The sequence below is a fragment of the Lupinus angustifolius genome, chromosome LG02 (genome assembly GCF_001865875.1).
Source record: "Lupinus angustifolius cultivar Tanjil chromosome LG02, LupAngTanjil_v1.0, whole genome shotgun sequence".
NCBI classification, from domain to species: Eukaryota; Viridiplantae; Streptophyta; class Magnoliopsida; order Fabales; family Fabaceae; genus Lupinus; species Lupinus angustifolius.
Window position 1 is genome coordinate 22,171,695 of NC_032010.1, and position 27,188 is coordinate 22,198,882.

Genomic DNA, 27,188 nt, shown 5'->3' on the forward strand with positions numbered 1-27,188 from the left:
CGCGCGTGGGCGGGGAAGTTGGATGAGGTGGGTGGAGAGGACCTCCTGTAGAATTCTTGAGCGGCTGGCGTTCAACGGGGTGTATGTTGAGTATATGACCTTTTTGGGTTGTGAGGGTAGGTCATGGGGGTGGTCGTGGAGTCTTGGCCATTTGGCTTCCCGTGAGGGGTGATGTATTTGAGGTTCGGTGTGGGTGTGGATATGGTGGGTTTCTTCTAAATTGATGAATTGTTGGGCTTCGGAGCGGAGGTCTTCCATTGTAAGATCGGTGTACTTGGCTAGCTCTGTGCGGAAGAAACCTTCTTGAAGTCCCATAACGAGGACGTGCACCGTGACCTCAAGGCTCAAAGTACGTACCTTCATGGCCTCGGTATTAAACCGATCTAGATACGCCCGGATGGATTCCTTAGGTCCTTGGCGAATGCCAGACAGCGTGTACGACGACCTGGGTTGCTCTTTGCTTGCTGTGAATCTTGTGTTGAAGGCTAAAGCTAGAGTCTCTCATGTGTTGATGCTGTTTGGAGCCAAACGAGTGAATCATTGTAGAGCCGCCTTTTTAAGAGTCAGGGGGAAAGCTCTGCACATAATTGGGTCGGTCGCCCCGTGAAATAACATGGAAGCCTCGAAAGCGTCAAGGTGATCTTGGGGGTCCGCCATACCATCGTACTGGTCCATATTTGTGGGGCGGGTGAAGTGTGAGGGTAATGGGTAGGCCATAATGGTAGGTGTAAAGCGATGTCTAGCACCGCAGAAGTGGTGTGGGATTGGTTGGGATAGTAGGTGGGATTCGCTCGCTGACTCTTCACGGTTACTTTCGTGAATAGGATGCTCTGAGTGATCGCCAGGGTTTGTCTTAGATTGGTGAAGTTCTTGTATTATGTCGGCATGTTGCTGGATGAGCCGCTCTTGGCGTTCTAGCATTTGGAGGAGGTGTTGGGTGGTTGGTTGTTGTTCTGGTGTGGTATGGTGACTTCGGCTGGCTTGATGGGATGGTTGTCTTGGTGGGGAAAGGTTTCTTGGGGCAGGGACAACTTAGCTGGTAGATAGAGCTCGGTTTCTGGTAATCACCATGGTGTGAGTTTCCCACAGACGGCGCCAATGTTCTTTCCTAGAACACAAAGGTATGGAACGGTAGTTGATCGGTTGCAGAGGATGAAGAGGAGGAAGAACGTCAGTGTAGCAGGATGATGTGGAAGAGCTGGACCCGCCGGTGGTGGTATCTGAAAAGGTTCTCCGACGATCAAGTCAGTATATGAACTTGGGTGAGAAGTGTATGAGAATATGAGGAGAGAGAGCAATGAAGTAAGTAATACTTAGAGAGTAGAGAGATTGGAATACTTCCTGTTGGTAGAGACTTCTATTTATAGGGGAGAGTTGACTTTGGGCTCCTGGCAGGTAGTGTAGTACGTGGCCGACCAAGAGTATTGTCGGGGGTTGCTTTTTCCGTGTCAGGCGGCCTGCCAGGGCCGTACTCTGTGCTACCTGGTCTTTTAGCCTGTGGCCGGTTTGGTAGTCGTTTTGTAGTCTGCCTGCCGTGTTGGTGAGGTACAGACGGCATATCAGGAAGTGTCTCAAATGTCAACTCTTGTGGGCCAATCGCGTGAGACCTAACTCGGCGACCAAGCATGTGGGCCTTATGGATCACCGGGTAGGAACAAATGCTATAATTCCTTCATCAATTATAGCATTGCTCTACTTATTGGGGAGAAATAAAAAATAATGTGAGGTGAAAGATAAGTTGAAAATAATATAATAGGAAAAAGAATAATAATTTTATTAATTATAAATTAATTTAATATTTTTTATGAGTTGTATAAAGTAATGTAGTAAACCAATTTTTTCTAAAATATGTAGAAATAATTGACTTTCTATAGTAACTTATCTTCTACGATCAATAAAAGTATGAAATGTGTATTATTTTGTTTAGTTTTAGAAATAGTTTGTAGAAAATGATTAAATAGAATACATACCATGATTTTAGTGGCCGTAAGAGATATGTTATCTCCTTATATCATGAGATACTCCAAGCACTGATTTAGTTTTATAATGATCAAGATTTACCAATTAAATCACATATTAGTTAAAAGAATTAATATGTATACACTGATAGTGTACTGTTTTTACACTATCGATACATCATCCCCATTCGTATGTTAACTATCACTGACTATTAAATAAAAGTAATACAAATCAATGATGGATAAAGTTTTGTGAGTGTAAAAAACTTTACATTGACAGTGCATACATATTAAACTCTCAGTTATATTATATGTATTATTATAAATATATTAAATTTATTAGTGTTATAAAACTCGGCTCGAACTGGTCGATCTGACTGGTTCAACTGTGAATCGGACATCTGACCGGTCCGAGCCTCTCAACTAACCGGTTTTACATCAAATCGGTTTGACTCGGTTCAACTCAGTCAATTTAAGCCTAAAATTGGTGACTCAAATGGTTGGACCGATCGAGTTAATCAAAAATTTTTTAAAAAAATAACTAAAATGATGTCGTTTTGAGATGAAAGAAATCAAATATTTTAACTTATTTTTAGTTATATTTATCATCTGTTAACTTATGTTATAACAAAACTTTCATTGTCTAATTAATTTTAACCTTATGTGCACTTTTGTTGCAATTAAAGCATAATACATTTATTGTTTGACGATGTTTTCAATTTATTTGTGACATTCCATAGTAGTGAAATATTCTTTGTTGGTTATTTAATTAGGTATGTTAATATTTTTAAATTATGAATATAAAGTTATTAAATGATGTTACTCAATTTATAAATTTTTTAGATTTGTTGATATAAATTGAAATATAAATTTTTTCATACACTATATTTGATTGGTATAATATGATACAATTATGATCATTATTTATCAGGTCGATTTTAACTGGTTATATGTCTAGTATAATATTATCCTGATATGAAGACTGCTTTGTTATAACTATACTTTTTTGGTAAATAGTTATAACTATACTTTGAATAATCTTTGTATCTAGAAACAAATTAATGAATTATTTTGTACTAGTTAGGTGATACTGGTTTCCTTAAAAAGAACCTTGTTAGTTAAAAACAAACACCACCTAAGTATTGGTTCATACGACATGAAAGCGTGTACGTAAGTAATGGGCTGCGATGACATTGACTTAGGAGGGTTCTTCAATATAAATAACTATGACCGAAGTTTCTATTTCATTATCAACTTCGAGATATGGCAATTGGGTTCATGGAAGTGTTGCTGCTCAAAGCAAAGGGCCTTCATGATATGGATATTTTTGGTACTATTCTTCTTTCTTTTCTTTTCCAATTTATGTTCATCTTCTTCTCTTTTAAATTTGTTATGATTCTCAAACTCAGATGCATGCATTGATTATATTCAATTCCTGGATTCTCTTTCAATCTGAACTCTTAATTCATTCTTTAATTTTGATAGCTCGTATGGATCCGTATGTTCTGTTACAATACAAAGGCCAAGAACGCAAAAGCAGTGTACATCATGGTTGGTTTCTAATCTATTGTTCAATTTTTTCTGAGACATTCATATAGCATTAATATTATCTTTGAGTGTAAAAATTTATATTATCTATCATTCATTTGTACTACTTCTTGGAAGAAGAGTCAATGATGATTAAACATAATGGTGGATGATGCAGTGACAATGTATAAAACCCATACACTGATAATATTTAAGACTAGAAGGACTTGATATGTAATTGATATTCAGTTATTTTTCTTTTCTGGCCTTATGTACCACCAAGAGAAGAGAAAAAAACTACTAGATCAGTTCTAGTTATCGCAATGATTTCCTTTTGGTGTTTCACATGCCACTGGTTAGCTGGATTTACATTAGCTAAATAATGTCTTCTTAAGTCTTAGAAGAAGTAAATTAGATGGATTCACATGCCACTCCTCAATATCTGATTCAGAGTTACATGGTACGACTGTCTGAACTACACAGTTCATACCAGTTTGTCACTTTTTACGTTATTATTATAAGACTTTATTTATGAGGAACTTGATACTTGATAGGCTGAATTCGGCACTAGGTACACATAGTAAATGAGTGAACCATTTATATATGTTATGATTTCTTAAGTTTTTAGAAGAACTTAGATTTGATGGATTTACTAGTTTGGTGAGCACCAAACCAAAAGTTGAATTATTCTGTGATAGTGGTTAATCTCCCCCTGAGAGGAGTACAGGGATAGGTGAGGTGTATAATATTTGACACACACATGGACTCAGATCTTAGAATTCTTCTTTTAGCCGTGTGGAGTTACACAAGAGTTTGTATCCACTAACCTAAGCAGCAGAGACTCATATGAACGTCCTCAAAACATTGTGCTAAGTTTTGCTATGTTTTAGTGATTTGTTAAATTATTGAATCCTTAAATTTTGCCTGAGATTGTTGGAAAGGTAGAATGAAAAAGGTATTTAAGAACCAAGAAATGAGAATGATAAGGCATATTGAATATCTCCTTCCACATTGTCAGAAGTAATTAAACAAATTCTATTAGTGACTTAGTGTTGACTCCGAAGAAGTGAATCGAGGATTCTGTCACTGTCACACATGGATGAATCCCACATTTCATCAGAAATTAGTGTATTCATGGAGCTGTTTTATGTCCGTCATTTGTTCCCTCCTCCTTTTCATGTATATTTCCCTCTTGGAAGAAGATGAGTAAAGCAGAGTAAGTTTGCTTACTTGTTCCCTTTTGAACTGTTCAAAAATTATGTAATCAAAAGCATCAAAATCACACATACATGCACCATTACAAATACATCACTGCTTTTGTCACAATAAGTAATTTTTTTGGTTGCTTAATGTATTTAATGATGCAGGGGGAGGCAGTAATCCTGTATGGAATGAAAAAATTGTATTCAGAGTGGAATACCCTGGGTCAGGGAACCAATACAAGCTCGACCTTAAAATCATGGACAAGGATGTATTTTCTGCAGATGATTTTGTCGGCCAGACTACGTAAGATTTCAATGCCTTCATAATTTACCACTGGACAAGGTGCAAATATATAGAAAATCAGAATGATACTCCCTAGTCTCTACTTATATATGCCAGGATAAGATATCATGAGAAAAAGTTCATAAAGCACATTGTTATGTTTTGTTTTCATGATAAAGGGTTATTATTTTTTTGTATCCAGAATCTATGTGAAGGATTTATTGGCAGAAGGAGTAGAGAAGGGATCATCCGAGCTTCGTCCTCACAAGTATAGGGTGGTTGGAGCTGATCAATCTTATTGCGGTGAAATTGAAGTCGGTATAACCTTCACCCTAAAGGTAACATTTTTAAAAGTTAATAGCTTAAATTGGCTTATAATTTTGATGTGCAAAGTGCAAACAAACAATGGTATAGAACTTCAACTTGAAGTTCATATTATAACATGCTATTTATGATGCTCATTTAGTGGGTTAAAATGGCCTAGACTTTATCAAATTGAGGTGAATAGAACTGTTTACTTAAGAAGAGTCTATCTCAAATGAAGTATATGCTCCCATATTGGGACTATTTTAATGCCATTCTTTGTTGGAATACACAGGAAGAGGAATATGATAATGAAGATATTGGAGGATGGAGGCAAAGTTATTTTTAGTTGGGTCATAAAATTCAATGAGCATTAGATGTAAATTTCAGAATTGAAGACAACTCTTAGTCCCTTACTTTGTTTTTTCTGACAAAAAAACTCTTGGTCTCATGTATCATTACCCTGAAATTTGTTTTGCTTGCACGATTTTGAGAGAAGATGCAATGCTTATATCATTACTCTATCATATAATGCATGAGAAAAAAATCTAAGACAATATTGAATTCTGACTAAGCATATGTAAAATACAATCCTTAAACAGTTTGAGATTTATCCTTGACCATATTATTAGTGATGTTGCTCTTCCTCACAAAATGTCTTCGATAAAATATAAACCCAATATATAATTTAAGATTTATCAACTTGATGCAAAATTTAAGAATTGTTCTAATTTTGACTTTGACTATAGTGTTACCTTGACATGCTGCAATGTTAAATATGGGAGTATATCTCATGTCTCATTTTTTGTATCACTTTATGTACTATCAACTTTAATTGGTTGAAAACAATTATATAACAGTATGAAATGACACAAAATAATATAATAACAGTTCATCTTAAATATGACCCAAACTTGGATGATAATTTATAATAGTGACCTTCTAAGAGGAAAATAAGAATATATTTGACTCGGTCAATCCTCTAATTCTAAAGACAAGACATACGGTTTATTGTTATTTCAATTTCCCATCATTCACCTAGAAAAGGACTAGTCTTCAGAAATGGAAATTTGTGTTCCATCTCTGAAACTTAAAAGTCAAAACATATATCATTGTCATTTGTCATTGCAAGAAAATCAGAACATGGGACAATAATTAATACAGCACATTATAATTCTAATATTAAATTACATCCACTCTCTAGACTTTCAAAGTCAATTATATTCATCACCTTCCCTTGTAAAATTGTACAGTCATATTTAATTACAGACATTTTTCTTGTAGGGTACTAAGTATAATGAATACATTTAAATTAAGAATGTTTATGTATTGTAAAAAAGATAATTATCATGTATAATTTTATTAAACTCAATGAATATCGATATAATTTATTTAATATCCTTAGGTCTAGCAATGGTGAATCATGTATAATTTTAGATAAAAAAACTTTATAAGATATTACTGTTATCTAAATATTATTTGCATATACATAGTACAGAGATAATATTACATGCATATACACACATTATATTTACACCAGTTATAATATACTCTATTTTACTATATAAGAATTAGAGTTTTATTATCCTTTTTAAAAATTGAATTCCATTGCCTAAATATATGTGAGAAATGGGAATATTGTTATTAGGTGTATGAAACATTTTTCTTGTAAAAATACATCTTCTAAAAAGGCTCAACTATATACTTCATCCCAACATGCCATGTTAATATATTTATCAAGGATATCATTTAAGAAATATAAAATGAGTAAGTCAACATTGAAAAACTAAGTCCAACAATTTTCAATACATTGAACACAACATTTTTCATTATAAAGTTAATTATTTTGATTCATTGAAAATGATTTTAGAGCATTCATTATTGTTCCCCATGTATTAATACTGCATAGGATAGAATGATGTATGAAAATTCAGGACTCAAATGTTAAAATTATAACTTATTTTATATATAATAACTTATAGATCAATCCAAAAAATTTATATAGTTGTTTGGTGAACATAAAATAAAGAGATGTTAGAAGTTAGAAAAAGAGGTTCTAGTTTTTGAATTATAGGTTAACAAGTTATTTTCAATAATTCGTCTCGACAAATCACTATTCCTCATAATGTGTTTTTCTCTCAATAAAATCACTTGTTTTAAATATATAAAAACTTATAGCATAATAAAACATGTTTGCGTAATAATATTAAAACTATAAGTTTTGTATAAGATTATAATATTTATGCACCGGTATAAAGATTTATACATAATTACTACATCATCCGTCATTCATTTAGATTATATTTTATGAAAAATAATAATGATAATTAAACATAAATAATGTATAATATAATAAAAATATATATAACTCATGTGATTGTATACATTTTTATGTAAATTTATTGCAATAAGCATTTAGTTTATTACGGCCAATAAATGAACAAAATTGCTAGTTTTAGTTTCTGTTGACTATGTTTTTGACTATAATCCTATTTCAAATATTTAGTCTACTTATCAGTAAGCCGTCTTAGCTCAGTGGTAGAGCGCGTGGCTTTTAACCACGTGGTCGTGGGTTCGATCCCCACAGACGGCGTTTTTAAATTTTATATTTTTATATTTTTCTACTTTTCACTAATCTAATTTAATCACATGCCTATTTAACTCATGGTATTTCTTTTCACAGCTATTTAACTCATGGGCTTCATGTTATAGCACACCACCACTTCATTTATGGGCTTCACATCACCACCTCTATATTTTAATGAAAATTGTGTGAAAAGAGAAAAAAGAAAAAAGTTCATGTGATTACCATGCAACTCACAAGTCACAATTCCATCACATATTCTCTTTCCAAAGTACAATGTCACATCTTCCATTCCACTCTTCTTTTTTCTCTCTATCCATTTAAGGCTCTTTTCTTAAACACCTTCATCCTCCCCTCTAATTTTCTACCTAACAAACCATACCTTTTTTGTGTTACAAGTATCTACCATATTTTAATGTCACCCACTAAGGACCAAATGATTATGGATTATCTATAGATCGTCAGTATAAAGATATATACACAATCGATATATCATGTGTTATTCACTTATATTATTTTTATTTAAGTGTCGATAATGACTAAACATAAATAAAGATAGAGTAAAAAACTCTTACATTATTAATGTATACATCATTTTCTCTTATATTATTATGACTACCACCCCTCCCATATATGTATATGTATATATATAACAACCTGTTAGTTTTGTCAACTTCACTACACCAAAAAAAACTCTTTGAAGTCTTAGGGCCTTAGTTTTTAATTCACATTAAGAATGAAATTTGAAGACTATCTCATGAAGAAAAGACAAGAGCCTCAGAATAGACAAGACCTTGAGAAGGAGGTGAGCAGTTCTTCAATGCCATTCATAATAAGCATTACAAAAATGAAGAGAAAATTATTGAAAGAAAGAGATTATTAGATAGATAAGTCTGAACCCATTTTCTGATTAATGACTCAATCTTACTCTCTTCTTTATTTTCTTATATTCTGGTAGGTTGTTAAATTACAAGCACAGTTCAAGGGTGAACTTGCACTCAACAGAGTGTTACTTTGTGCACTTCAAGGGCCTGCTTTCTCTCTTCCACACATTCCCTCAGTGTTTCCTCCCCATGTAAGTATAAACCTCATCTATAACATAGAGAAATACGGGAAAACACATCTTCTGCCCCACAAAGTGTGCCACTACATATAACATTTGCTGTGATTGGTTGAAAAATATATATTTAAGTTAATAGTTTAATAATTAAGTGTTTTTCTAACTAATCACAGGTGACACATGGAGTGACACACTTTTTGGGACACAAGATATGCTCATGAGAAATACATATATGAGTATTATTAACTTTTATGAAATAATATGATATATTGGTTTTTTGGCAGCAGGTTCATGAGCTTCTTGAAGAAATGGCAGTGGTTGAGGAAGAAATCATTTTGCTTGAAAGAAAAGTTAAGGAACTAAAACATAGATTGTACCAAGAAAGAGACCAATGCAGAGAATGGGAATTGCACCATAAAAAGCAGCCTAGACTATACAACCACTTCAGAGGAATAGGAATAGGAACTTCAGGGCATGGGTCAATGATTACTGAGCATAGGTCTAGTTCATACAATTACCAACTATATACTAAGGGAAGAAAGATAATGGATAAAAGGGTATCACTATGTTCTGCATGTGATATTCATAGCCTCTTTTCCACACCAAGAAGCTCAAATGGTAACCATATCATACATGCTAAGCTTAGTTCTTTTTTCCTTATGCTCATTTTTCTTACCATCTTGTTTGGGATATTTGCTGACAGAATATGAAGAACCAAGGAGCAGTGGAAAGATGCCAAGACAATACCATATGCATGTAGAAACTTCCATTGAGGAACCAAATGAATTATCTGAGGAACTAGTTCAATGTTTGATTGGCATTTTCCTTGAATTGAACCAAGCATCATTAGACAGACAAGAATCAGAAACTGTCCCAAAACTTGCTCTTTCATGCATTAAATCCACTAGCTTCATGGCAAAGACTTCATTCAATTGCAAGACACCTTCATTCCTTTCAAATGGCAATGGCTCCTACCTTGACCCTTATGGCATATCATCTGATTTAGATTGCACAGCAAGGGATGTTGGACCCTATAAGGACTTCATTCAAATCACTAGGAATTCATTAGACATTGACAACTTTTCACAGTGTTCATCAGCATTCAGAAAATTGAGGTAAATTTTGAGGCTTATTTATTAGTTCACTAATGACTATTTAAAACTCTCTAAATATTCTACCATCTTTTTTCCTTTCCTTTTCAGGCTTTTGATGCATAAGCTATGTGATGTGGATTTAAGCTTCTTAACCTACAAACAGAAGTTGGCATTCTGGATCAACATCTACAATGCATGCATAATGAATGTACTGTAAGGCATTTGAAGCCTTCATTAACATGAACTCTTATAGCATCTCTGAGTGACAAACCTTAGAAACTTTATGTTTTGATATAATTTCAGGCATTTTTAGATCATGGCTTTCCTTCTACACAGGATAAACTATTGTCTCTAATGAATAAGGTATGTCAGTGAGCAATGGATGGTAAAGAACCCTTAGTGATTGTGCTAATATTGATTTATTGGCCCAGGCTGCAATGAATATAGGAGGGATTGTACTAAATGCTCTGGCTATTGAACACTTTATTCTTAGGCATCCATGTGAGACAAAACATGTATGTGAGTCATATATATTTATCCTACAATAACTTCTCAACTGCATGCACCTAGCCTTTATTACTTCTAAAATAGCTTAATCTTTCTGGTCACCAAGTACTCTCCCACTGAAGAAAGAAACAAAAAAAAAAAACAGAAAAAACATAGTGTTCAATGAATTTTAATTTTAATTTTAATTTGAAAACCATTTGTAGAAAATGAGACAACATTCTAGAAAAGTTGGAAAAAGTAAGTTTTACTTTTACAACTAAACTGTTATATTCATAAACCTGACTAGCCTATGTGTAAGTCTTGTATTATTTTCCTTCTGTGTATGTGTGCATGTGTTATGTTGGGATACATGTAGTGTTGATGTTATTTACTAGAAACAACTAAGTAACTAACGATATGGTTTGTACCAAAAGAAACTAACTATATGGTTCACAAAAAACGTTAACAAGGGTCATTTGGACGAGAAGGAAGTGCTCCTGCGGCATGCATATGGTCTGGGGTATCCACAGCCCAATGTCACGTTTGCTCTCTGCAGAGGCACTTGGTCCTCACCAGCAGTAAGTATAATTTCTCTATCAATTAACTTCGATAATAAAAAAATGCGGTCTCGTGTACCAGACCTTACATAATAGAGTCTGAGAAAGGTGGATGTACACAAACGGAAAAGGAAAACAACCTTACAGTTGCGTCGACAAAATCGTGTAACTTCAATGAAACAAAATTATTGAAAACAGTATATTTGATGAAAAAAATATGTATATCATGATTATTGCAGTTAAGGGTGTATACCCCAGAGGAAGTGGTGAACGAATTGGAGAGGGCAAAAGTGGAGTACTTGGAAGCTTCAGTTGGTATGACAAGCAAGAGAAAGATAATTGTGCCTAAGCTTTTGCAGTGGCATATGCAGGACTTTGCAGATGATATGGAATCACTACTAGAATGGATATATAGCCAATTGCCACGCTCAGGATCATTGAAAAGAGCCAATATGGAGTGTTTGATACGGGAAACAAAATACCCAATGTCTAAAATGGTGGAAATACAACCATATGAATCTGAATTCCGTTACATCCTACCCATGTAAATTATGAATAAGAAAGAGAGAAATAAATGCAGCAAAAAAGAAACGAGGAGAACAAAACTTAGCATCGTGTAGGAAGTTTTCTAAGGACAATTGCAGAGCAAAATAAGTGTAATGTACTAATATTCTTGTTTTTAGTGTAATATTCTTATAATAGTTAAGAAGTTCTCATAAATTAAGGTGGCTACTTACCTTATTCAATGAAACTATGAAAGCACACTGATTTACTTTAATTTCAGAAAGTACAACAATTTCTTGTATATATTTTTGGTATTTAGACCGTACTATATAACCTATAAAAAAGACTCAAATCAAAATCAATTAAATAACAGGAAGGCGATACATCATACACTATGCAATTGTTTTTAATATATTAGAGGCGTCAAACATTTAGTTAGGTAAAGGGGACCATAGCAACTCCATAAAAGTAAAGGCTTATGACCATAGCAACTCTTTTATCTTGCATCAAAATTCAGTAAAATACAAAATATGCCTCTCAGAAAAGGTTCAGTATAAATTCCTCATAGTTGTCTTTTGTTTACAACTGAATCAGAAACTAAATTAGAAAGCTCCATTCCACCAGAAATCACACTCAATAAGAATTGAAAAGAAGACATGAAAATCTATGGAAAATTAGATATTACAGTCATACATGGTTGAATTACAAAACCTCGCCTTCATTTTCTTCCTTCCCAACAGATTAAAAAATGGAAAACCATAACTCCAATAACTCACCAAAGTCTAAAATACATCCAAAACCAAAATGATTCCACTTCAAGTTTTTCCAATATACTATCTCACAAATCAATAATATTTGTGAATTTTCTATACACTATCAAAACTTAAGAGTGGGTAACAGAGGGTTCCACTAAGAAATTGACAACCCTATTTAAGAAATTTAAGCCAAATACAGTCTCTTCACAGTTGACTTTTGCAGAAACAGTCAATGGGTCGGAGCATTTACCTTCAACAGTAACTGTAATTAAACATGGTATGGAGTTGCTCAAGATCTCACTGCTGAAACGCAAGCACAAACCAGAAGCATCATCAAGGTTGGAAGAAACCGGCATATCCACAGATACAAGAGAAAGATTTGCATTGCTCAGCATCTTAAGTGCTAAGCTTTCGCAGATCACAAGAAATTTGTCCTCTGTCAAAGGGTTACTTCCCTTGCTCAGCTCTTGAATATGATCAGTGAAGGTGCAACTGGAGGCAAATTAAGCAAGAAAATCACATTTATAATTCCCAAGGACGAAAAAAAGAGGAGAGGGGAGTGGGGAAGATGCACGAAATTTCAAAAGTAAGCTCAAACTAGATTCTCTGATTGTAAATCAACATGGCAATTCCACAGGTCATTAATTTAATTGGTAAGAATTGCAGAGTTAGATGGTTAACATTCTCAAGTTAGCAGGTCATTTTATATGACAAGTACCTAACATCCTTCCTACCAAAGATGGTAAAAAAACTAGTTAGACAATTCTAAGATGTGCTGCCTGCATAGCCATATAGATAAAACAGAATCATTCTAGGTTCTAACAGAATAAAAAATAAAAAACAAATTCACATGAAATACCAACTGTTTTAATTTTCATTTTGAAGTATACCCAATTAATGTCTTTTAAAGTAAATTCTGGATTCTGAGAAATATAAAACCAAATTTCAGAGTTGCTTTCCAAGAATGTTTAAAGACATATTTAGAGAATTAAAAAAGAGCTTGAATGAGAAATATCTATACTACTTAGAATTTAAATCTCGTTTACTTTTATATTCAAAGACACCCAGTATAGTTTCTGTTAGTGGGCCTCAAGTTCTAACGGAATAACTGACTAACTATAGGTACTGTTAGTTACAGATAGTACAGTTAGGGGTAACATGAAGGGGGAAGGTTCTTATTGTTTGAAGTTCAAATATCACATTTATATTCAAGTCTCCATTTTGTACAAGATCTAGTCTCATATTGCATATGGGTGGCATTTTGATAAGAATTTGAGCGAGGCATCCAAGGTTTATTCTATTATACTTCTTGAAGTTTTAAACATAGGAATCTTACTGTCCAGCATAAAAAATAAAAATTAGAAAATATATTAAAATATAAAAAATAAGTGTGGAGGAGAGGTAAGGAGAATAAGGAACAGTTAGATATACGTCTTTCTTCCTAAAATAAACTCGATCAGATGCACGGTACAGGTGCATAACCCTAGGGATTAGTAATGCCAGTCTCGAACTATTTGTATCCAACAAAAAACAAATGATACACTGACATACCTCCTCACATATTCAAACATCCCGCAAAGGCGAGATTCCTTATCTCTGAAAGCTTCAATACTGATCGAAAGTGGTTTTACAAAGTATCCAATGTCAGGCCGTAACTTAACAGGGAATGTTTTGTCATTGCAAAATAAAGCCAGTTTCAGAGGTAAAAGGTGGTGATGGAAGCGAACGAGTACAGTCCGGTTTGCTGTCTGGCCAGGCTCCAGAGAAGGGATCTCCTCCATGGAAACCAATGCTGGTTTATCAGTATGGATTTTCAAGGTACTGCAACAAAACATAAGAGTAGGTAAGCCCCTGTAAAGCTAGCATGTAAAAATGTTTACAAAGGTAAACTTGAGTAGAAGCAGATCCAGTGACTATGGCCAATACATAGACCAAAGTTTACGCATCGAACAGGAAATATAAATCCAAATTTTCAACTAAAAGTGATGGATATAAATTTGCACTACATAGTAAAAAACGAAACTTGGAAGTTATAAAAACACATCAGTAACACAAATGAGTATATAAAATTCTGAATTATAAATGAAAGAAAAAAACAAATAAGAGAACTACAATACAAAAGCTGAAAAGGGAGATAAACTTACTTTTCAGATGTCGGAGATATTTGGTCCATAGAATCGGAGCTTTTACTAGAATCCTCATCTATTAAGATTATATCAAACATCGGCTCCAACGAAAAGTTTTCGAAGTATAGTTCTAGACATATAAGATGGGAGGAAATGCTTGAAGCCGCAGATGAAAATGAATAATTCACCTTTAACCCATTTCCATTTGTAGGATCTAAGAGTGTGTAGCATTTGGGTTTAACTCGGCTTTCAATATTTCTGATTGTTATTCTTGCTGAAGATCTATGAACTCGGTTTTGCTCTGTTCCAGTTTCGTTTGATGACCTCGGTGCCTCATCCAACCAAGACTCAAGAGACTTTGTTGACATCAAGTCCTCAAAATCAGCTGTGCCAGAATGAGCTCCACCATTCTGGTTATCATAGACATTGCCAGTGTCTGAAATCTGAATCAATGGATCTGCATGGTTGTCACCTTCATTGCCAGAAACATTCTCGTTGCTGCCACTGACTTCACTTGAACCAGTAATTGACTGTTCAGAGCTATAATCAGAAGCACTTTCCTCATCCAATGATCCAGATGTGCCAGAACCATCCTCCTCATCTGAATCACCCTCAGCAGCTCCATCACGCTGATCAGGATCAATATATGGAAGACTACAGGGTTTCGGGAGAGGTTCATATCCTGGAGCTGCATGGAATACTAACTGCGAAAGAGACCCTGGGAGATAAAACCGGTAATTGATGGGTTCAGATGACACTGTCACAGCTTTTATTTGTCTACCAAATATGCATTCTGCAAGTACATAGGACTGGCCTCTTTTTTGTAATTCACTGTTTTCTTCTTCCAAATGTTGAGGCTCCAAATTGCTTGAGAGAAGTTTCTTTAAGAAACGTGAACGATCACGAACATCATAGTTCAGATCGCACTCAGCCAGTTCAATTGCATAACTCCAGACTTTTCGCAGGGTCCAAATATCTTCTCCCTTAATGCATAGTAAGGCCTGTGAGTGAAAGCCATTCAAAACATTTATTCATTGTTTTCAACAGAACTCACTCTCCTATTTTTGTTCTTATATAAGAAGGATATGTACTAAAACTGAAGCATGCATATAAAACACAGTACCTAAGAACCTGACTTTCTAACATCGGCATTAACCTATACACATTTAACAGTATACAAAATTCAAATACAATTGCATCTTCTAGCTTAAACAAAGTAGAACGCAGAGTGATATACATCAAAACCATCTATGATTTGCTGATATCGGGCATCATCTCGTTTACCTAAATCCCAAAATCAACAGTTCCCTAGCATGATGATTTCTCCAAATCCAAATTCCTTTCAACCTAATCATGCTGCAAATCAAGGTTTGGTGTTTCCCAATAATTCATGGTTTATGCAATAATCCAATCCCTCTATGGATCCAGGTTCCCAGTCCTATCCATTTGGATCTGATTTTCCAACTTTAATGGCAATAATCAAGGAAGAGTGTCTGGTTATGGCAGAGGAAAAGGAGGAAGGGGAAGATTTGGCAGGTCAATAGTGAGGTACCAGTTATGCTCCGAGCCTGGTCATGAGGCCCTCCACTTGGCATGCAAAACTTTTCTCCACCATCTGGTGTGTAGAACTTTACTCCACCACTTGGCGTGCAAAGCTTTAAGCCATTTTCAACTCCATCATTTCTTCATATGGGTCAGCAGCATACTGGTTATTCCTCTCAACAGTCTAACCTTGGTCCTGCTCCCTGGTAACACTATCCCACTCCCAATTCCTTGCCCCAAGACTTTGTTTCTCATGCTTAATTGGTTATCTTTTACCGCAGTTGCCTTCATCAAAGCCTCCAGCTCAAGCTACGCATTTTGAGCCACAAGCATATAACTCTCGCCTCAGCTTATCCAAACTCAGGAGCTACTCACCATTTTACTTCTGACCCTGTTAACCTCATGAATGGATCTGATCTCTCTGGTCTTGAACAGATTTACATTGAAAATGGTACATGTATACCAATAACTGGCATTGGTACTGCAGCTTTTCCATCTCCTATTAATCGTAAAATTACTATTTCTTTATCTAATTTGCTCTTAGTTCCTTCCATTACTAAGAACCTAGTGAGTGTAAGTTGTTTTGCTCAAGATAATTTTATCTATTTTGAATTTCAACAAACCTGTTTTGTTAAATCTCAGGTTGATCAAATGGTTTTCCTTGAAGGAACTCCAGGGTCATATGGTCTCTATGTTTTAAAAAAATTGCACTTGCCTCCAGTCAACTCTTCTTTTCCAACTTCACAATCTATTCCTAAGAAATCTACATCTACTGTATTTCTTCTCAAGTATTTCTTTAAACAACCAAACTGTCCAATCCACAATCGGTGCAGATGGACACCAAATTGATCAAGTCTTCAAAACTCAATAAACAGAAGGAAGAGCAGTAAGAGGACAAGAAATAAAATAATCATATTAAATTATTAATCAATAACGAGCAGTGTGCATAAAAATCAACCTTTTCATAGCTTAATGGTATACCTTTGCAGTTGTATTAAGAATCTGAAGCTTGGTTTCTATTGCTTCTGAAGGAAAACACCAAGCAAGATACTTAAGCACCGTACTCAACATCCTCGGAATTAACTCACCCAAAGAGCAATACTCCCCCAACATCCAAATAATCATTGCACGGGCAGCAGGAACCTTGATTATATCCAGACTACGGATCAACTGAATTATAACCTTTTTAACATTGGGAAAGACTAGAGATCAGTTAAAACTTCACAGGCAACTACCAAAAAATTGCAAGTACTAACTCAGCTAGTATGCAGTCCAATCTTGAGGTTAGTTTATTCCATATCTCCACATTGTCTTTTGAAATTATTTTTAGTTCAATACAAAAAACAAGAACAGCATAGGAGATGCTTTTATATAAAAAGGAATCAGAATAATACCTTCTCATAACTGGGGGGCTCTAATTGTACAATTGACTTGATGGACATAATTGCCTGAATTAGCACCGCCTCTTCTCCATCCACAGATCTGATTTCACCACACAAAAGTTCTGCAAATGTGGATATTAAACAAGAAACACTATATATTCTTCAATAAATAGACATAACAATCAGATCACACACCCTGTCTAATCAGAGCCAACAATCCTTCCAAGCATGTATTTGCCATTTTGGGCAGTCGCTGAGCACATAGTCCTAAGGCAGCAACTGTGTCAGCAACAAATCTCCGGTCGGAATCTCTAATATAATCCTAGCAACACGCTAAGAAGAATGTCAATTTGTGCAACAAACTCCATGATTGAGATGTGATAACAAAGAAATACATGTGAACAACCATAAACAATTAATTAAACTATGGGCAGGTGACAGTGGATGGCTGCATAAGCATTTCTAGCTCAGAAAATTTTATGACTGAAATACCTGAAACTCTTTCAAAATGTATGGAAAAGATGAATCCATAGCAATCGAAGAAAGTATCTCCAGTTTCAACGCTTTTATCTGATAGGAATCTGAAGAACATATGAAGAAGTCTTGATAGTGTGGAGTGAAGAGAGATGGCATAGCTTTAGCAAACACTTGGATATTGCACAATACCTGCATAAGTCAGTGAACAAACAACCACTGAAATCAAAGTCAAGTTCAAAGAAATTGAGAATATATGTTGACCAACTATAATTGATCATTTTCTTTCTTTATCTCAGGACCTTTTCTGTGAACTCTGTGTCTCCAAATATATTTTTTTAAATCATCAAAACAAAATTTACTATACACCAAAAAAATAGACAGAAGCAAACAATGAAGTTGGGCAATAGTAATTCATGCCATTACTAAAAGCAAATATGAGATCTCCCAAGAACAATCCAACACCACTACCTCTCAAAATATTAAACATAGAAATCACCTAGGCCATAGCTCATAGCATTAAGTAAATCACTAATTTCATCTATGATAGCCTTAAAATGAGTAGACCAACAATCAAATCTTTTCCCCATTCCAGAAACAGAACATTCTCATTTAAATGTCTGAGCAAAATGTGTCATGGATGCATATTCTGTCATCTGTCACCACAACTGGCAAAAATTGCCTTGATTAAAAGCAATGCTGTCAGTTTGGGAAAATGTTAACAATATTGTTCATGTCAAAAAATAAATAAACAAAAAACATTTGGAGGAAAGGCCAATAACATAGCCTTCTAAATTGTATAGTTCCTAGGCAATCCATGAAAAGGCTCTAACTTCAAACACACAATCCATGTAAATATTGGCGTCACCCTAGGTAGTAAACAATGGGAAAATCATCAGGGTGAAGTTACCCCTAGAAGTATCATGAAGTCATCAAAATGAATGTTAAGGGTAAGTAAGGATTGGATCACTACTAAAGTACCAAGGGATGCTTTAGGCATCCATAACCCTATATTATGAACTGTAACACCTACCCTAGTAGCGCATCAGTGATTCAGTTATGATGTATCCATTTCAATCATATTTGGGACATAGACAAAAATTATCCTTTTATATCTTCTATCTTATGCTTATAACAACAGAAAAGACTAAAATAATATAGGTATTTTTAGACACCTACAAAATAGATAATTCTCTTCTCAAGGTGGGTATCACTTCAATGACCCTCCAGCGAAAAGGTTCCTTTGTCCTTTTCTAAAACTAATTTAAACGATATCAAACATACAGACATATTTTTTGTCTTTTTGAGGTACAAAAGCTCAATTTTCTTCTAACTAAAATTCATCTGACAGATTCATATGTCACAAGGACTAGGGACATAATATATCCATAAGGAGGGGAATATAAACATCAACTCTGATTTAAAACTCATAATGGTCGGCAACTCAGCCAGGGTATTAGGTTAATGGATCACCAGTTCAGCCATTGAGTCAGTGGTTAAACTGCATATAAAATAGAATCACAAAGTACTAAAAATAAACCAAAGGATTCAAGAAATGTAACATACCACATATCTTGAGGCATACGACGATCGCAATAAAAACAAGAGTGGTTTAACAATTGTTTCAACATTCTCCTTAGAAGCCATTATCCAATGTACTCCAGCAGCTGCAAGTACAACTGCACTGTTATTACACCATAACAATGGTGATGTGCACTGCAGCAGGATCTTCACAACATCATTACTGCAAGATGTAAATTGTGATACATCTAATTTAGGAGCAACCCTATTTGTAGAACTTGACCGTGATAAGTACTCATCTGGCCCTTCAATGTAACACTGAAATATCATATTTGCTAATTCAGATACAGTCCCCTCATTGGCATAACTAGAATCTTTTTTAAAAACAATGTCTGGTTCATCTTTCACCACATTGCCATCATCTTTATTATAAAAAGAACACATGATTGATTCTTTGACAAGCCCGTGCCTCGCTATCACATACCGCAGAAGGATTCCAATTAGAATTATTTGACCCCACTCTTCCACATCAGGAAGAATCTCACACAACCTTCTGTAATTTCTTCCAATCAATGAAAAATTGTTCGGGCAAACAGAGGTAAATGCAGAAGCAGCAGCTCCAACAACTCCTGGGGAATGGTCATTTAACAATAGTCCAACAATCTGCACCATATGAAGAATCAAAGTTTTATGAGCTGAACCTGTAAATAGACTTGCAACCATACATTAATGAAGTCAAATCTCTGGCACAAAACTTTCTAAAAATAACTCTTAGTTCAAAGTATATGCCCCAATAAAACCCTGCAGAAAAATAAGTCATTTTTCTCTTCAAGTTATTCTGCCACCTAGGTTAAGCTGAAGGTACTACTACATGTGAAGGCAAATCTATGATAAGCAACACAAATCAGATGGACCTCTTCAATTGCAGAAGTATGTTCCTCCATCCGCAAATCATGAAGTTTAGGTAGAGCATTAGCAGCACATTTTCTAACGTAGACAGAAGGATCTCTAGCACATTTTCCAACAGCAACTATGACAAGAGGCGCAATTACATGAAGGCGGATTCCCGCCATGGCACGAAGCGCCCATGCCCTCACCAATGGATTCGTGTCTCCCAGGTCCTTTTGGAAACAATTAATGGATAGCAACACTTCATTTGGATGCCTAAATGAAAAATAAAGAAACAAATAAAAATAAGAAAATGGTAACAAAAACTAGTTATATGACAATAACGACACAGTTCAGAAGACTAAGTGGAAATTGGCTCACAAAGGCATAACTCTAGTACATGACCAAATTTGAGCCCCAAAGTCCATGCCAAAATGAGGTTTCCAATGTTTAGGAAAACAGCTTCATTATGCGCTTATTCAATAAGCTTAATAAGCATTTCTGAAATAAGCTAAAAATAACTTATTGTCATAAGGGGTAAAAGGAGTTTATAGGAAGTTCATAAGCTCGTCCAAACATTCTTCTAGAAACAACAAAAACATACAGAAACACACACAACAACAACAAAGCCTTTATCCCACTAGGTGCGCCTATGTGTGCTTGATGTTATACATAGTCAGTCCTAAGCTAGGATAAAAGGTTAAAGTTGTGTAAGGCAGTCGACAGCCAGTGTCAAACTTTGTCGAATATCTATGATATGGATCGACGATTTGATACAGAAATGATCAAAAAGGTAAGTAATCATGTGTAATTTGTATAATAGAAGATAACAAGAGGTATATACATACTTTTCAGCATAATGCAGGAGGTACAAGTAAGCCAGCTTCTTAACTTCCAATGATTGAGACGCAACATTTTTAACGACCTGAAATTATTTTTCATAATATAATCACGAGAGAAAGAGAAAAAGAATACATGAGTAGCATAAATACATAGAAAATCAACACTATTAAACTAGTTTTCGAAAGAGTTGAGGTTAACCAAACGATTTTGTAGATGTAAAGGGATCGAAACCTGAGGGAAGAAATTGGAAACATCGAAGCCTTGAGCGATGAGAGCGAGTAAGCGTTTGAGAGCTTCACATTTCTCGGAATCGAATTTGCTATCGAGGAGAGGGGCTATGTTCACGTCTTCAGGATCGTCGTAGAGGTGCGCGTCGGTGCCGATCCGAAACACCGCCGTCGACGCCTTGCTCAGAGACTCCGCCGTCGCTCCAAATTGATGGAACATTTTGATTTCAATTCGGTAACTCTGTGATCCCTTCCCAACCAAAACGAATTATCTCTCTGATCTGTTTCTTTGTTTTTGGGTTTTCAATTCCGAATGTTGAGTCATATGTAATAATAAGTTAGACCATTTTTTTATGGATCCAAATACTTACCCCTTTTTTTTACCATATCCACGTTATATTATCTTTTATACGTTAATCTATAGTCTATACCATACTTTATAATCTATAATCTACTATATAATTCCAAAACATAACTCTAAGATATATTAGTAATTAATCTATAGAAAATTATTAGGTTGTTAATGTATACATATTTTTCTTCTATTAATTTGCATTATTTTAGTTTGAGAGTTAATGATAGTTAATATATAAATGATTTATGATTTACTAGCAATGTTAAAATCATTTATATTATCATTCTATACTTATTAAATCTTAAGAAATAAATTATATGCAATTTTATTATATTCACGATTAGATCAAAGATGGTGGACTTATTGTTCTTGTGAATGTAAATTTTTTAACATGGTAGTCATTTTCGGCTATTAACTTAAATTATAGAAATGAAAGGAAAATGAACTAAATTGTAAAAAGGTTATATTGATAATGTATTATTAAATTTAATTATTCTCCTAATATATTTGGATTTAAATAGTATTGAATTTTATATTATATATCAAAATATGTAGTAAATACAGCTGGGGGTTCATGAATTTGCAGCCACAAAATATGGGGAAATTTTTACACTACATTGATCATTTTATTCTTTTTGACACATTTGATGATTATATTATTTGAAGAATTAATTTAGTGGTAGGTAACATCACCAATATAACTTTTAACTCTTTATTTTTTACAGAAAATTAAGCTAATTAATTTGGTTAGGCACTTTTTCAATGTTTTTAAGTCATAAGTGTAGTGCCAAAAATGAATGCAATTCTGCTCTTCTGACTTGCAACCCCATTCTAGCATGATCAATTATAATTATGATTTTAAACCTCCACTGTCATCATCAACAACACTCATTCCAAACGTTATGGATGTAAATTTTTGTATATAATGAATATATCATCTATCATTCATTCAGATTATTTTTTTAAATAGTCAATGATAATTAAATATAAATAATAAATATACAGTTATATTGTATAAAACTCATACATAATCGATCCATACATCTTTTTTTCATAACAAAAGGAAATAAAAGATTCCTACATAATAGTGTATGAGTTTGAGAACAAAGCACTAATAAGTTATGATACCATCTATAAAGAGACAAATTTTAAGTTTGAAAAGACAAATAGACTTAATCAGCACTCATTTGCGCATTTTTCCTTTCTCATTTTTTGGCTTTTCTGCATGAGGAAGCATGCTTAAGAACAAATTAACTTATCTATAGAACGAGCCAGCCATAGTAAAAGCTAAAAAGAGCAACAATAACAATGCCTCCTAATAATACCAACATAACTAAATTGCCAATAAAATAAATTAGAAAGAAGAAAATACTATAGCTTATTTGATAATTTTATATATGAATCATATAGTAAGTAACAACTGTGGGCTCATGAATATGCAGCCACTTCAGCTCCTTACAACTATAAATATTACATTCCCCTCAAAATTCTTCTTCTATATAATAAAGGACATTAAGATAACTAGACCCTAAAATTATTGCCAGTGAAAGTTTGGCCAAATTGCCAATTAGAGGGTACAATGTTCAAAGAGAGTGAGTATCTTCTGTCACTGGTTGTGACTTTGAAGGAAAGTGATTGACCAACGAGAACAGTGTCTGACTGCCAATTTTGACCCCAGTTGTGAATCATGTTCATCCACTTAGTGTTGGAACCTTTTAAACTCACCCTTATGATATCCCCTGCACCTGCTACGTTCGTGATCAATACCAAGTTGAAGTAACGGAAACCATTCATTGTGAATCTTATACCTCCTCTCTTTCGGCATGGCACCCTGCATGCACAAAATCACACTCATAAGTGTCATATTCATAATAAAACATAACATGGGTATATATAAAAATGACGGTCCAGTACACGAGTTCGATATTATAAGGTTTTCGGGTGTGTGAATATATCATGTATGTATGATGTAAAATTTCAAATTACTCCGTCTTATAATCAGGGTGCAAAAAGTGTATGTTTGTCAAACGAACCGGCTTTAGATTAACGATCCATATTATATGTACATACATAGGACCCCACGAAAATGACTCTTCGCATGAAACGGTTTCTGATCAGTGGTCACTTTTCAGATGACAACAACACCAAAAACACGAATCATCCAATGTGTCTGGTTTTCCCACCAAAGCATAATCTTGTTACAAACTAACGACGTTGTTTCCTGGTTATGTGATGTCATTTATTTTTTTGAGTGTAAAAATTATGGACGGTCATCGTAAAGAGATTTATACACGGACATTATATTATTCACCATTCACTATCACCATGCATATTTTTTTCTATTTTCTTTTCTTTTCCTAGAGACTAAAAAGAAGTAACACATACTTTCATACACAATTTTACTTATGCTGATTGATTAATGATTAGTAACATATAGTACATTACATTCCTTACACAAATCTTTTCATTTTTGTAGGATTAAGTAGCTTTGTGTGTTTACATTAAACATTGGTGGCAAAAAAGTGATACAGAAGTGGATATAAAAGATTTATGTTCAGTTTTTTATAGCTTAGACAAAGTGTGAGACAAATAATATTGGAAAGTAAATTTCTAAAACAAAACAGACGAAAGTGAAGGGTGAATGAGGTTACCGGCGATAACTAACGGGGACAATGCCGGCACGGTAGTCAGCAATCTTTAGAAACATAGGCATGGTAAGATCAAAGTGAGCCCTAGGAGGGTTACACCAACCACCATTATCATTTGGAAGAGCATAGTTTGGAGGACAAAAATTAGTGGCTGTGATAAAAATGGAAGGGTTTCCGGCAATGCACCATTGAGGATCATTAACACACTTAATCTCAAAACATGCGCCACAAGTGAAACCATTGTTGAACAAAGCAGTGCTCAACGCTGCAGTGTTAAGTCCATAACCTTGGCTATACAAGTCCCCGTACCCACATGCCCCTTCTACACAAAACAAAACAAAGCAAAACATTAGTGAATAACAGAAAAGAATTGATTTTTAGTTGTTTTGGTTGATTTGAGTGTGTGAGTGAGATGGGTTGTTACCCATTGTTCCAGAACCGTCGGGGCCACCGTAGAAGGTGGCAGCAGCGGTTTGCCACTGGCCGCCGGTGTAGGCTTCGGGAATTGTGGCTTGAGTGGGTGATAGGAGAGCTAAGAGAGAAACAATGGTGATGATGTTGACCAAAGCCATTGTTGTCTCAATGGTGCTTATGATGTTGTGTATGTAGGGGTTGTTTTGATATTCTGATATTGAAACAGTGGAAGGAGTGTTGGTATTTATGGAGAGTGAGGCAGAGAAAAGTGGAGAGTCCTTATGAAATTGAATAGTTTTAAAACTAAAATTATAACTTCAATACAAATTAAAAGTCATAAATATTATTGTTTTTTTTGTTTTGAATTACATTTTTTCATAACTATAACATCCGATAATAGAGATGAATATGACTTATAGACATCAAGAGTGTATCTCAATCATGTTTATTCAATAAAATTCTCACACATTTTAAAAATAACATATAACTCTAAGAGAAAAATATAAAAGTCATAAATATTATTGTTTTTTTATTTTGAAATGTATTTTTCCAGGAGTATGGCTTATAGACATCAAGAGTGTATCTCAATCATGTCTATTCAATAAAATTCTCACACATTTTAAAATAACGTATAACTCTAAGAGAAAAAAAAAATATATATATATATATATATTATGAATGTATTACATTGTCATTGTATCATAAACTATTAATTATTTATTGTGGATCTTCTCCATTAAGGGAAAGTCAAGTGTCACATGACAACACACAAAAGACAAGTAATGACATTTTAATTTTTATTTATTTATTATGAAATTACATTTTTGCTATTGAAAATATGAGCAAACAACATTAATTGAGATAATCCTTATTCTAATTTTCCATCATTATTAACTATTAATACAAATAAATTATTAATATTACATTAACTATGTATAGATCTTATAGTATCAATATATATATCTCACACTCTAATTTTAATTGTATTTTCCACTACTTCAACTTTTTGAGTTTGTGACACATGATCTATGTATAAATTGAGTATTATAAGAACAAATTAATTAAAGAAACAAATTAATTAATGTTTCAACTTATTCCTTGATTAATCACTTCATGAATCTTGGTAGAATACATGTATGGGGATAGAACAAATTAAAAATGAGTATTATAAGAACAAATTAAAAATGAGTATTATAAGAACAAATTAATTAAAGCACAAAATAATTACTGTTTCAGCTTATTCCTTAATTAATTACTCCATTAATATTGGTAGAATACATATCAACATATTTAAAACAAAAAACTAAATTCTTTCGAGTAGAAGGTCAAATTTATTTTGACTTAAACTTACTATTCATCATAGTCATCAAGTCTATGAATATCTAATGATTTAAATTACTCATTAATTGAAACTATTATATTTCACTATAATTGATAGTTATGATGAGAATTAAGTTTAAAAAACTTACTTTTGGAGTAACTGAATCTCTCCTCTTAACCTAAATATCTCTCTTTTATCCTGGTTTTGTTGTTTTTTGTTTCAATATACCAAAAAACAGAATACAATGAGTTGGTGTAAGCCCATAGAAACTGACAAAAATGTTAATGATTTAATTTTAGATAGTAACATTTGTTGAAAGTGATAATCACATACTCCAAAAAAATTATTTTCTTATTCATATGATGAAGGAATATTCTTGATAGTAACAAAAAAATGTGAACACTAAAAGTATATGAATTTTACATATTGTTAGTGCATCATTCATATCATCTGTGTTTAATAAATATTGATTCTTCCGAAAAATAACCTAAAAGAATGATATATAATATAATGACTACATATAAATCTTTACAATAACAATATAGCAATATAAAGATATAACATTCTTCTTATTATACAGAACAACACATTTGTAACCAATAATGTAGAGCATTAAAGAAAAAGGAAAATATGGATGTATATGATGTGTTGTATAGTTTTTACACATTCTTTCTATCATAAAAAACTTAAATATAAATAATATAAGGGAAAATTGTATATAGTATAGAGTTTTATATATTATCACTCATCAATTATTATTTATGTTTAATTATTATTGACTCTTCAAAAATATATTTGAATAATGTATTGATTGTATATAAATTTTTATACTGAAAATATATAAATATTACACTTAATTAAATAATATTTATATTCTTGATTAACACATTAAAAATTAAGGTTTCATGAATGACTGTATACTTCAGTTGTACAGATACAATTTGCTTTGTCACAATTTTGACATGTTAGCAGTTATAAATAAACAGTTTTTATCAATATCAAAGAACTTTTCACTTTTAGATGTACACATGTAGTGCCAACAATAAATATTTTCTCACTCATTCTTTCCTTCACTCTAATGCAAGACATTTATCCCACCAACTCCTTTTACCACATATATATATATATATATAT

At 33.6% G+C, this 27,188-nt stretch overlaps 4 protein-coding genes and 1 non-coding gene across 6 annotated transcripts; 3 read left to right on the forward strand and 2 right to left on the reverse strand.

Moving 5' to 3' along the window:
• On the forward strand, positions 3,158–5,781 carry LOC109339861 (elicitor-responsive protein 1). The gene is made up of 5 exons (XM_019577393.1): positions 3,158–3,288; positions 3,444–3,509; positions 4,853–4,991; positions 5,173–5,308; positions 5,569–5,781. The coding sequence occupies exons 1-5, from the start codon at positions 3,222–3,224 to the stop codon at positions 5,620–5,622; spliced, it is 462 nt and encodes a 153-aa protein (XP_019432938.1). The 5' UTR covers positions 3,158–3,221; the 3' UTR covers positions 5,623–5,781.
• Positions 7,795–7,866, forward strand: TRNAK-UUU. The gene has a single exon. It is a non-coding gene; the product is annotated as a tRNA-Lys (tRNA).
• LOC109339848 lies at positions 8,515–12,003 on the forward strand. Of its 2 annotated transcripts, none has more exons than XM_019577376.1 (9): positions 8,515–8,662; positions 8,816–8,932; positions 9,202–9,535; positions 9,621–10,032; positions 10,120–10,219; positions 10,315–10,374; positions 10,443–10,526; positions 10,968–11,075; positions 11,294–12,003. In XM_019577376.1, exons 1-9 carry the CDS (start codon positions 8,594–8,596, stop codon positions 11,600–11,602), a joined length of 1,593 nt encoding a protein of 530 aa, XP_019432921.1. In that variant the 5' UTR covers positions 8,515–8,593; the 3' UTR covers positions 11,603–12,003. The 2 variants fall into 2 exon arrangements, with proteins under 2 accessions (XP_019432921.1, XP_019432927.1); XM_019577382.1 differs by having other exon boundaries at positions 9,205–9,535.
• On the reverse strand, positions 12,153–21,648 carry LOC109339840 (AP3-complex subunit beta-A). The gene is made up of 11 exons (XM_019577366.1): positions 21,321–21,648; positions 21,095–21,171; positions 20,273–20,522; positions 19,404–20,021; positions 17,856–18,029; positions 17,559–17,685; positions 17,376–17,485; positions 16,963–17,163; positions 14,458–15,440; positions 13,865–14,134; positions 12,153–12,805 (listed from the first exon to the last, which is right to left on the reverse strand). Exons 1-11 carry the CDS (start codon positions 21,534–21,536, stop codon positions 12,442–12,444), a joined length of 3,390 nt encoding a protein of 1,129 aa, XP_019432911.1. The 5' UTR covers positions 21,537–21,648; the 3' UTR covers positions 12,153–12,441.
• On the reverse strand, positions 23,022–24,961 carry LOC109339879 (expansin-A6-like). Its single transcript, XM_019577412.1, has 3 exons — positions 24,744–24,961; positions 24,323–24,641; positions 23,022–23,502 (listed from the first exon to the last, which is right to left on the reverse strand). Exons 1-3 carry the CDS (start codon positions 24,889–24,891, stop codon positions 23,193–23,195), a joined length of 777 nt encoding a protein of 258 aa, XP_019432957.1. The 5' UTR covers positions 24,892–24,961; the 3' UTR covers positions 23,022–23,192.

Coding starts and splice junctions, on each gene's coding strand:
- LOC109339861 (XM_019577393.1), top strand. CDS start 3,222: ATGGCAATTGGGTTCATGGAAGTGTTGCTGCTCAAAGCAAAGGGCCTT. Junction 3,510..4,852: donor CAAAAGCAGTGTACATCATG/GTTGGTTTCTAA, acceptor TTAATGATGCAG/GGGGAGGCAGTAATCCTGTA. Junction 4,992..5,172: donor GATTTTGTCGGCCAGACTAC/GTAAGATTTCAA, acceptor TTTTGTATCCAG/AATCTATGTGAAGGATTTAT.
- LOC109339848 (XM_019577376.1), top strand. CDS start 8,594: ATGAAATTTGAAGACTATCTCATGAAGAAAAGACAAGAGCCTCAGAAT. Junction 10,033..10,119: donor TCAGCATTCAGAAAATTGAG/GTAAATTTTGAG, acceptor TTTCCTTTTCAG/GCTTTTGATGCATAAGCTAT. Junction 11,076..11,293: donor GCACTTGGTCCTCACCAGCA/GTAAGTATAATT, acceptor TGATTATTGCAG/TTAAGGGTGTATACCCCAGA.
- LOC109339840 (XM_019577366.1), bottom strand. CDS start 21,536: ATGTTCCATCAATTTGGAGCGACGGCGGAGTCTCTGAGCAAGGCGTCG. Junction 21,172..21,320: donor TTTCCAATTTCTTCCCTCAG/GTTTCGATCCCT, acceptor AAATAATTTCAG/GTCGTTAAAAATGTTGCGTC. Junction 12,806..13,864: donor ATGTTTGAATATGTGAGGAG/GTATGTCAGTGT, acceptor ATTTGCCTCCAG/TTGCACCTTCACTGATCATA.
- LOC109339879 (XM_019577412.1), bottom strand. CDS start 24,891: ATGGCTTTGGTCAACATCATCACCATTGTTTCTCTCTTAGCTCTCCTA. Junction 24,642..24,743: donor CGACGGTTCTGGAACAATGG/GTAACAACCCAT, acceptor TGTTTTGTGTAG/AAGGGGCATGTGGGTACGGG. Junction 23,503..24,322: donor GTCCCCGTTAGTTATCGCCG/GTAACCTCATTC, acceptor TTGTGCATGCAG/GGTGCCATGCCGAAAGAGAG.